The sequence below is a fragment of the Ruditapes philippinarum genome, unplaced genomic scaffold (genome assembly GCF_026571515.1).
Source record: "Ruditapes philippinarum isolate M1 unplaced genomic scaffold, ASM2657151v2 ctg1551_1_1_1_1, whole genome shotgun sequence".
Taxonomy (NCBI): domain Eukaryota; kingdom Metazoa; phylum Mollusca; class Bivalvia; order Venerida; family Veneridae; genus Ruditapes; species Ruditapes philippinarum.
This window is the reverse complement of record NW_026866382.1, coordinates 576926-589269: the sequence shown is the minus strand read 5'-3', so window position 1 is coordinate 589269 and position 12344 is coordinate 576926. Positions and strand designations below refer to the sequence as shown.

Below are 12344 nucleotides of genomic sequence, written 5' to 3'. Positions count from 1 at the left end.
ATGGCTAATAATAATAACTTGGTTACCCATAATGTGATGAGATAGTCTTTATGTAACATATTTAAGAAAATCTCATGCTTGAGTGAACCCGTGATAAACGTATTGCTCCATATGGGGGCACGGGTTCACGTTTACTAGTATTAAGGATACTAGTTTATATATACAGGAATAAAAAAAGATAGATAATAAATAACACGGGGCGGGGGGCAAAGGGATATATACAATATGGAGTCTTTTTTGACATTATGGGTAATCTGTAGCCAGCACCTCCCAATTTTGATAAGTTGATCATGAAAAGCTCTGGGTGTCTTATATACATAATCTGCGATTTAGTGCTCAAAAGCCGTGAAATACGAGCAGGATATCTTGTCACTCAAATTTGAAAGCATATATTATCAGTTATCACCTTTGTATTTGATCTTTTCTGGCATGCCCATAAACTTTATTTTTATTTACTTATCACCTCAGGCTTCCTGTACAGGATTTATTTCTTACTAATGTTGGCCAAGAGCTTTTAAGATCAATTATCACCAATCAGTGTCACCTTAGAGTAACACTGACAAGTTGTAATGTAAATTAATGTAAATTGTTATCTTGATTTTATAATTCTTATAATAATAATTTGGAATTGCAGTGGAAAATCTAAACATTTGAATAGTGAAAAAAATATAATTATCTGTACTTTTATGAATTAATATTAATTAGACCAGTATAATATAATTATCTGTACTTTTAAGAATTAATGTAAATTAGACCAGTATCTAATACAAGTAACTAAAAAGCAGTTGAAATGATAAAAACACAAATACAATGTTTCATTTAAAACAGTCGTCTGAAGTGAAGTTGTAAACAATTACATAATATACATTTTTAAACAATTACATGATATACATGAGAAACGAAATGCATATTACATCCAGAAAAATAAACATTATAATACAATAATATTAAAGATTCATTATAACTTCACATAATGCTGTTATCAGACAATTTCTTTTGTTTGTTCTAATCAAGTTTTGTCAGCTATAACCACTGTCAATTTCCACATTTCACAGAATGCAGCCTTTTTTCTGAATAACTTACTGAAAAATGTCATCATCACCAATGTAATACAAATTTTCTGCCATAATAGTAAAGATTTTTAAACAGAACATAGCTTATTTTCACCTTTAAATAAATATCAAAATTATCGGTGTCGCGAAAATATGTGACAATCGGATTTTTTCTGTTTTCTGAAGAAATATTCACAATTTTGGTTGTTGTGGAAATAGTTGTCTGGAAGTTAATACTTTTTTAAATATTTTATCATTGTTTTCCACTGGTGATTTAGTCAAGCAGCTTAAAACAAACAAAAAATTCAAAATTTGCCATAACTGCAATTTACGGTAAATTTTGGGTAATGGTCAATATCCAGTTTATCAATTTTAAGACAATTTTTGTGGCTAATTGACAGATATTTGATGGCTATCATAATGTTAGACAATATCTTTAAACAGAGACATAGATAACATCTATGTCTCTGCTTTAAAGTACTTATACAATTTTACATCTCACATGTATTGATTTTTTATCACCTGCATGCATTTTCATCACCTCGGGCAATATTATAGTAAGCAACATGTGACCGATAAAAAGTTGACACTCAATTAAATCTACCCCGCTGGTGTTAATTGGGTCTACTGCATTCTTTATCGATTTTTATACCTGATATAAACACTGTTGGAAGTAAAAAATAATCGTCAGATTTTATAGCCAAAATGCAAAAATAATCGCCAATCTTATAAAATAAACGCAAATCTTATAAAATAATCACAAATGGCTGACAGACAGCACGAGCCCTGGTTATGTACATAAATATCTTTTTAAAAGGGTTTATAGATATTGTATTGTAGTAACAACATATATGCTTATACACAACACTGCCCAGACTGTAGTTATAGAATAAAATCTTTCCTTGCTTTATACATATGCACTAATATTATTTCAGTACCTCCTGCATGTGTAAGAAGAGTGGTGTATGGGATGGAGCATCAGACTTCTTATCTGAATGTCAACTCATGGGTTCGAATCCAGGTACTGGTAAGATTTACTTTTCTACGCATATATAGAAAGTAAAAATAAAACATTGACAATTGTAGCTCATATTATATGTACTATCATGGTTTTAATGACAGCCGTAGTACTAAAATTAAAACTACTTATGAGTTAAGATTTCAAAGCAAATAAAAATTATCCGAAAAAAGACCTTACCCGAAAGCTACAACACTTTTTATCACTCTAATAACTGTCACGTGTTTAACAATTCTCCGTTTACTACTATCAAGCGGCATGAAATTGTTATGAAATAAATCATAAACGAATTTCAATGTATTTTTATCACTTCATTAAATACACTAACTTGATATTGAAGGTTAAAAAGTTCCACTGTAGACGATATTGGATCGATAATTCTCGCCTATTTAGCCGTACTTTTTTCGGTATAAATGGATACCGAAAATAAGTTATTTTCGCGAAAATAAGATCGCGGCTACGAAAATAAGATTCACTTTGAAATAGTGCATTTATCTGTTGAAATATGTAAAATATATATCTATGCATTCATTGAATGATTTTACAGCAAATTAAAATTTCAGAACCAAAAAAAATATTTTAAAAAGTGAAGTTTGAGCCGAAAATACGATCGTACGAAAAAAGCTTAAAGCGAAAATAAGTTCGGGTTTACGAAAATAAGATTTATACGGAAAAAAAGCAAATTGAATTTTTGTGTTATAATATTATATTTAAAAGCTGCCAGTCAAAGCACATCTGTTTTTAAATTATCATTTTTTTTGCGAAAATAAGATAAATCAACCTGAAACGTTAAGTGAGTTCTTGAAAGTAAAAACTGACACAAATCTTAGGTGTAAGTAGTAGTATACGTACGTAATTTAATTAGTAAAACGCTGCCCGGCCAGGTGATCGCGTTACACAGATTTTAATGTAATTGTTGCTGAAGTTATCAGTACAGTACTGTTATAAGTGTCACAGGGTATAATTAATAATGAACTCCTGGCGTAGGTTCGTCAATTTAATATATAATACGAAGATAAAGCCTAAAAACATAAATACATGATTATAATACAAGTTAATTAAAACATACATAAAATACAACAATACAACAATTGAACGATGTAAATAAGAATTATTTCAAGTAAATGAATCAAATGAAAATAATCTTACCACAGCGTCTCAATAAATAACTTAATAATAAGTTATTTCCAGAAATTCTATTAAATAAACTTAAAGAATTTATGTACTTAGTAGAATAGTATATCTTAACTCGTAAGAGAATAAAGACGAAGTGAAGTGAAGAAGGAAAGTTCGCGGGAATTTGGAAGAAAGGAAATGTTAAAACCAATCTAAAACTTTCTCTCAAAACTCTTTCATACAACGTACAAAACGATTGGACATACAAAAACAGTTCACAAAATTGCACGAGATACAGACATAGTTGAATTGTTTCGGCTGTTTCCGTGAATTTCCGCTAATAAGCGTACATTACGGACCCATCCGATACAATACAATAGCAGACGATAACAGACGCCACGGAGACAAACGATAATCGACGCATGCGCGGACATTAAGAATACTTTTCCCGCGACTAAATGACGAACAGTGCACGGCAAAATGAACAATTAACATAATAAATAAAACGACCCGTGACATTCTCCCCTGCTAGGAGAAAATGGCTCCTGACATTTTATTAACCTATATAATAGCTGTCTCAAAACTGCCGTACCCATAAAATTAAAAACAGAACAAAATTTGTTTTGCATTATAAAATCAGAACTGCATTTGAAAATAACATGTTTCTATTACATCTGAAACATAATATGAATTTATAGAAAAATTTCTGCTTTCAAACACAATGCTGAAATAAAAATAAGTTTTATCATCTGAAACATTGCTTATCAATTTAAAGGTACTGGTTCAGCTGGCAACTAAAGGTATGTAACTGCTTCAGCTTAAAAATAAAGGTATATACCCATAATAATTTATTTAAAGGCTCAATATTGCTGAAAATAAAGGAATATGCTCAAATTAACTGAATTTAAAGGTCTGAACTCAGTTTAACTGAAATTAAAGGTATAAACCCAAAATAGCTGAAATATAATGATATTCGAAATAAATGCGAAAATACATATATATCTCTGGTTCAACTGATTATAAGGTAGAGTTTTAACTATACCTGCAGGAATAAAAGTATCTTAATAGATTACTTTAAAAGAGAGCTAAAAACAAAACACTTTAGTGATAATACATAATCAACACTAATAAATGTTTACACATTTAAATTGAGTAAATTTATTCAGAATAAATGTTAATTTAAGCTGAGTTGACCAATTAAATTGTCTTTCACACAGAGAATAGAAAATCTGCAAGTCTCTTTACTATTTTTTATCAATGCTAATATATTTTCTTATTAACTGTTGCAAATAATTTAATTATCTAATATAGTATACATCACATACACGCTGGGACATCTGTTATCTTATGTCCCAGATACACGCGAAGAAACTTTTAAGTCAATAAGACTTAGTGTGCTTGCAGAAAAATGCCAATTTTGTTTTTGATTTTTCAGTCGACAAATTTTGTTTGATGTTCAGCATCAATAACTTTTTTTATAATAAATGTTTAAAATGTATTTTCTGCATATTCGAACTTTTGAAATATACATTTCGTTTGCTGAAGTGGAAGATACAAAATCAGCTAAATTGCACGTGAAAAATGCTTTTTTTTACAAAAGAAACAAAAACACGTGTAAATACATGTACATGTATCCATGTATAGAGCACCGGCCCGAAAAAAAAACGACGTTGCCTCGCAGAACTCTCGAGGACATATACTCGTTGGGCGAGAGTGTTGAGCCTTATATTGCTGTAAAGAGGAATTTCAAACTAACGCAAGAAAATCATATAAATGATGTTTAAACTGTATGCACCAGAAAATTGTGTTATTTTTACGAACTTTTTTACACTTTATAAATGAAAAGAACAAATCGGCCATATTATGCCTTAATTATTCCTTTGATTGTGCTTTGTACGAATTGCTGTCAAGAAGGACCTCCAAACTTATGCAATTGCTAATCCGCGACGGAATCACACAACTTGAGTTTGAACGGTTTGCACCAGAAAATAGGAGAAGGGGGGGGGGGGGGGGTAAGACATTTTTTTACACTTAATATACAGAAAGAACAAATCGCTGGTAAAAAAATCAATATATTGTTTGTTTGCTCTTTGTTTTTTTTCCAAATGCGCTAGAGAGCATATTACAAGGATTTTCATATACGTATAGAAAGAATAACAAATCCGAATGCTGCTCAAAGGTGTCGTTTTTTCCAATCTTTATACATGCAAACCGACCACAAAACTTATAATTATGGTAAAAAGGTCTATAAACCGCATAATAATAAAAAGATGCACAAAGTCTGCTTTAAATATCATTATTTAACCAGTAAATAAGCAATATTTATCTCATTTATATCAGTCTAGAAAGATGAGTGTACACAAAAAAAACTATGTGTATAAAGACTTTGCAAACTCCCCCACCCCAACAACCCTGAAGAAGGATAAAGTTCAAAAATCTAGATAAAGTGTGATCCCTCGGAAGCACCAATCAAACGTAATATTCGCTATTCAATAAATTTGGTCGGAATGTGTTAATACATCTTTCCATTACTGGACCATTTCGCTTTAAACAGAGAACTGTTTAAATGCTTTTTTCATTGAACACTGTAGTAAAAGCCAATCGGTGAATGATCCGATCACACAAGTTGTTGACATAGACCTACACCTAATGGTCATGAAACCTTATAAAATAATGTAATAAAGGTCTCTTAAATAGTGTTAGAATCGAAAAAAATATTCAAAGTTCCGCCATGGCAAAATAATAAAATTGAAATAAATACAAAATATAAAAAAAAGATAACAAAAAAACCTAACAGTAATGTACATACATGTACGTTTTCTATACGCCGACGCATTTGACGTGTATACTGAAAACGTGCAACATGAAGTGAACAACAACACGACGTTATACATGTTATGTCACGCATGACTTGGGATTAAGGTCATATATTATTGTTTTTTATCACAATGTATCAACAATATAATTACAGTAAGAGGATTTTTTATATAAATTTTAGCTGTCATCTCATTTCATAAACACGCATACTATCCTTGTTGTTAATACAAAAATAGGAAATGCTGAACTTGTGTTTAAAATCACAGAAAGTTCAATAAAGAAAAAAAACTGAATCAGTACTGACGTAGCAATATACGTACTTTATATAGGTAAGAGAGTTTATACGTACAGTTCATTATATTTAATTTGTTGTTGTTGTTTGCTTCGGTCGTAGATATACATTTTTGTATTTTAAACAATATTTTTGTATCACGTTCGTTTTTAAATAAGAGACACGTTTGACATATCAAATATTGTGATTGCAATTTTATTATATACTCGATCAAAGCTAGTAAGATTGACGTTTTAAAGATGTCTCGACATCCTGTATGAAAACCTTGATACAAAACATACATTTTTACTTGTATTCAATAAACAGTGACAGCGGCGATACAACTTAAAAATAACGTTGGAGAATGAGATTAAAATTAATTTCCAAGATTTTCTGTAAGTTTAAAGCATCCGTGTATATATTTATTTTTTATGTTTGTTTGTCGATTTTAACACATCATTTAGTTACATCTCGGTGGTAGATCCACCTTACCGGCTGTCTTGGATAACTGATCAGTAATTACTAATTTCTCCTCAACTTTTCAACAACAAATTCCATATGATATCTGAATCCGCGGTTAGAGACAAATGACCATAAGTATTATTGTTCGAGATCAATTGTCACGGAGAAATCTTGCCTCGCTCGAGGTTCGAACCCCCGAGGATCAAACCATGCAGCGACCCCTAAATTACTAATCCGATGCTCTCTACAATGAACAAGCACGAACTAGAAATTGTTTTTTTAATATAAATTTCTAAGCCTCAACCATATCAAATCCATATTGTACTGTAAGTATCAAAACTCAGTCAAATTGTAATGAATTGGTGGTCACAGATGTGATATTAAGAAGTCATTTAACGATGCAAAGCGGATAGGATTTTGTCCAATAAAGACTTTAATTACAGTTGTGTACTCGTCCAACGTAATTCAGTATTGTACTCAACAATGTATGGTAATCTAATTAAAAATATATTTCAGCTGACAAATACACGATTATAATGCACACAAGGATCAAACTTAGGTGTCTTGTGGTGACGGCGATTATTTCAATCCTAATACTGTGCCGAGGTAAATAAATTTTATACTTCTTGTCTATTTGTTTCTTTGGGCACCCATCCGTAAAACATCGACTTTTCCCGTATAATTCGGAAAAGAGATATACGAAAGATTAAAGCAGAGGACGTCAGATTGCTTGAGCTCCGATCGGAGCACCTTGACGATTATTCATTATCATGAACTGAAGATTGACGGAAAAGGCCGAAAAGTCCCGAGTGGTGTTCAATTATTTTTAGTACAAACTAAATATAATATTCTTGAAAAGCTTTTTAAACTTGATTTTCATTGTCTTGATCATGCAAAGGAACATACAGTAATATAGGTCAAAGAGGATTTGAACATGCGATTCATACGCCAATTAAGAGATTAAACTATAGACATCTATCCGAACCCTTATTTAATTTGATTTGTAATAAACTCATTTCATTTATGCGAAGTTTTAAAGTGAAAAAGAAAAAATCTCTAACATAAGAACATTTCTCTAACATATATTGATAAATGTTATGTTTCAATTTTTCAAGGTTTAATCTACGATTATACTGTATGGACTGGCGATTCTACTGTCGGACAGAAAGATAAGGTACACGTCTCTTTATAAAATTATATCTAATGCAATTCGCAATTATTCGTAATGGTTACCATAGTTTGATGGCAAGGGTTGAAAACTTATGGAGCAATGAAAGTAGTTCTACCACGTGACTACAGATGCAAACATGTGATCTTTGTATAATGAATATCGAATGTATATACATGTATTTGGCATCCAAAGACAAAGTCTAATTCGGTAAAGCTATGATTGAAAAATATGTATGACAATCAGAATCAAGATTATAAAGAAATTAAAAACAACTAAATGGAGAAAGATGAGCGACATACTGTATCTGTTTTTAAACGTTATTAACGTTTAACTAGCTTTGTTGCTGATATACTTATGTTTACTCGCACGGTTTGTAATATAAAACTATTTGAACAAATATTTAAATAAGCGCTATCGAAGCCATTTCATGAGAAAAAAGTCAGACATTTCCAACATTACTCTCACTGGACGTAAACTTACGTAGAAGACTATACTGTTTTAATAATCTGTAATCTTAAAGAATGTGCTTGTATTTGTTTTCAGGTTTCTCAACAACAATATGATAGCAATCATCTTCGACATTTCATCAAACAAGATGGTAATATAAGCTTTAGTGATTATAACAAAGGCCTTTTCAAGGATAGCATTAAACATGATGTGAATGCAAACACATTGCATCATGGCACTTTTAACAAATATAAACAATACAACGCAGAGAGAAACATGTTTGCGGAAACTGTTACACAAAATAACAATACTAGTAATGTTAGAAGTATTGATAAACAATATAAAAATACTGCTTTTGTAAAAGAAAAGAACCATATTGACATCGGTAAACAAAACAAGGATTTTAATATTGTGAAATATATTGTAAATCAAAATAGGAACACTAGCGTGGTCGAACAATACAGCAATAGCAAAATTGTAAATCAAAATAGGAACACTGGCGTTGGCGAACAAAACAGCAAAAACAACATTGGAAATAAAAACAGGAACAATGGCGTTGGTGAACAAAACAGCAAGAGCAACATTGTAAATCAAAACAGGAACAATGGCGTTGGTGAACAAAACAGCAAGAGCAACATTGTAAATCAAAACAGGAACAATGGCGTTGGTGAACAAAACAGCAAGAGCAACATTGTAAATCAAAACAGGAACACTGGCGTTGGTGAACAAAACAGCAAGAGCAACATTGTAAATCAAAATAGGAACACTGGCGTTGGTGAACAATACAGCAAGAGCAACATTGGAAATCAAAACAGGAACACTGGCGTTGGCGAACAATACAGCAATAGCAACATTGTAAATCAAAATAGGAACACTGGGGTTGGCGAACAATACAGCAATAACAACATTGTAAATCAAAACAGGAACAATGGCGTTGGCGAACAAAACAGCAAGAGCAACATTGTAAATCAAAACAGGAACACTGGCGTTGGCGAACAATACATCGATAGAAACATTGTAAAACAAAGCAAGAATACTAGCATCGGCACAAAATACAGCGATACGAACAATATTAAACAAAACATGACGCCTGGTTTTAGTGAACAATATAGACGTATGGGCATTGATCAAGAAAGCAAACATGGCAATGTCAAGCAAAATGATGATAGAGGCATAGTCAAACTTAACAGTAACTTAGGTATTCCCAAGTCATATCGGAATAGTAATGTTGACAAACAATACAGTAATGGTTTAATTGAAAAACCAATAAGTTTCAAATTAATAGAGAAAATAGACAAGGATTATACAATACAAAAAGTTAGAGCAACTAGTGCAACAAAACTCTTCCTAAAGTCTGGCAACGAAAAGGATAAAGGAAACAGAGTTATAAAGAAACATGGTACACAACTAGCAAAAGAAGTAAATCGCGCATGTGTATTAGAGAAAGGAATAACAAATGAACCAATCTTACTGCATTTTATTCACGATGAAAAAAGATTATATTGTCCAGTTGAAAAAATTGGAACAACATTTTGGAGGAGAATAATTTACACATTTTCAAACAAAAATCCAATGTACAAATTTCCATTTGATGTTCCTGAAGAATTCGTACATGTAGAAGTCAAGAGAGATTTTTCAACAAAAGCCTCTTCTGTACTCCCAAACACTACCTTTTCATTTCTTTTTGTTAGAAATCCCTTTTCCCGCATGTTGTCTGCATTTATTGATAAAATTGTTGCCCCAAATCCATATTACTGGCGAGAATTTGGAAACACTGCTATAAAACGATATCGTCAGAGAGCGAGTGGCAGCTACTTAGATGGACATAGTATAACATTCTCAGAGTTCGTTAAACTTGTTATTGACATGGAATCAACAAATATGTACAGTGATCCACACGCGAAGAGCATAGATAGTAGCTGTAACCCATGTCTCCTTAACTACTCTTTCATCGGCAGGATGGAAACATTTAAAGACGATGCCTTATACATTTTGAAAACACTCAATGCCAAACAAGATATTGTTAAGTCCATTGAAAAACAGTGGGAAGAATTATCAATAGAAGCCGCAATAAAATTTAACATTGAATATTGCTTTGAAACCAAGAAAGAAATCATGAACTATATAACTTGGGAAAAGGCTTTACAAAGACTTTGGCTTCATCTGCAAATGCGAGGTTTAATATCTAAAAATAAAATACTTCACCATCCAGTGAAACATATAAATACACTGACTGCGAGGGAGTTTGTTGACTTAGCTGTTGAAGCAAATAAAGCGTCCAGTAAAGAAGAAACGAAGCTTCAAAAGCTGGCAGTTCAGCGTGAAGCATTTGCTAGTGTAGACATATCTATTTTAGAAAAGTTTGTAAGTGTTTTTAGAAAAGACTTTCAGTTGTTTGGATATGATCCGCACCCTTCAATTATATTTCAACGTGAAAATTTAAAAATAACACCAAAGTTTTTCAACTATACCCATCTCAATTGAATAAAACAAACGGATTCAGCTGCAACTTATACAGGTGAACGTTTCATATTTCTGGAGAAAAATAAAAATTTGGAGAAGTTTCGGGTAGAAAACCTCTTTGATAATTACTCTGTAAGCAATCGTGTCTGGTATTATTAAAGTTCTTGTAAACTGTATTTTGAGTTTTCATATACATGCTCGTTGTAATAATGTTGTTTTCAGTGTTTCTTAGAGATCACCCTTTTCTCAGATTTTTATACAACGGCAAGTGTCATGAGCAGTGTGGCAAAAAGTTGCCCCGTACTTTAATTCAGTGTTGTTTCATTTTCGAGTGTTTGTTTCCGGATTTTTATACTTCACAACAGCAGGTGTCAAGTACTGTGTGGCAGCTGTAAAAAGTTGCCCCGTATTTCACTTCAGTGTTGTTATATTTTTCTGGTCCTTCGGGATCATTGATGCCAGCACTATTAAGTGTTGAGAATTGAGTACCGCTCAAGCCGGTGCTAGGGGGCGTGAGGGATGTTGCACGTATTCATTATCCCTCATGTACAGACTCAATCAAACCGAGTCTGCAATTCTCTTATAATTTTGTGGTGATTAATGCTTCCGAGGGATCACTTTGTTTCCGGATTTTTATGATTACAGCGCGTTAGTTTTGAAGATTGAGTACCGCCTAAGCCGGTTCCTTGGTGCGTTAGAGATGTTCTCACATGAACAGACACAACCAAACCGAGTTTGCAATTTTCATATAATTTTGTTCTTTCGATCCTTCCAAGGGATCAACCTCTTCCTCATTTCTGATAACACGGAGATTTCCATCCTTTATGATCAAAATATAAATTATATTGTCAAGTTGATTTTAAAATTGGAGTGCCCTGTTCTCTTTTCTTCGGTTTTGGCTGCTAAATATAATCAAAGATGTTATATTTCCGATCATTGAAGATCGTTCAACACGACACTATTGTTGTGACTACTTTTAGTTCTTTCTAAATTGGTGATTTTCTAGTGGGTGGTTTCAATATCCCTCACTTAAATACTGTTTAACCACACTTAGGATATGTTACCTGCTTTTTCATTTTGTCTTTTGACAGCTCATCTGTGACATGCAGGTTTCGTCCGCGGATGTGTCTAATTTCAAAATGTCATCATTTTCTTGTGTAAATGTTGAATTCTACCGGTGCTAGGGGGCGTGGACGGTAATTATGCCCCCACTTCAAAGAAGAGGGGGGTATATTGCTTTGCATTTGTCGGTCCGTCGGTCCGTAGACCAAATGGTTTCCGAGTAATAACTAAAGAACCCTTAGGCCTAGGAACTTCAAACTTGGTATGGTGATTGGTCATGACCATTAGATGACCCCTATTGATTTTGGGGTCAAGAGTTAAAGGTCAAGGTCACATTGACCTTGTAAGTAAAGACGGTTTCCGATCAATAACTAAAGAAAGCTTAGACCTAGGTACTTCAAACTTGGTATGGTGATTGGTCATGACCAGCAGATGACCCCTATTGATTTTGGGGTCAAGAGGTCA

At 32.6% G+C, this 12344-nt stretch overlaps 1 protein-coding gene across 1 annotated transcript; it reads left to right on the top strand.

Annotated features, from left to right (window-relative positions):
* Nucleotides 1–7256: 7256 nt before the first annotated feature.
* LOC132732350 (putative uncharacterized protein DDB_G0289263) lies at nucleotides 7257–10983 on the top strand. The gene is made up of 3 exons (XM_060718756.1): nucleotides 7257–7342; nucleotides 7852–7910; nucleotides 8451–10983. The coding sequence occupies exons 1-3, from the start codon at nucleotides 7273–7275 to the stop codon at nucleotides 10836–10838; spliced, it is 2517 nt and encodes an 838-aa protein (XP_060574739.1). The 5' UTR covers nucleotides 7257–7272; the 3' UTR covers nucleotides 10839–10983.
* Nucleotides 10984–12344: the final 1361 nt, after the last annotated feature.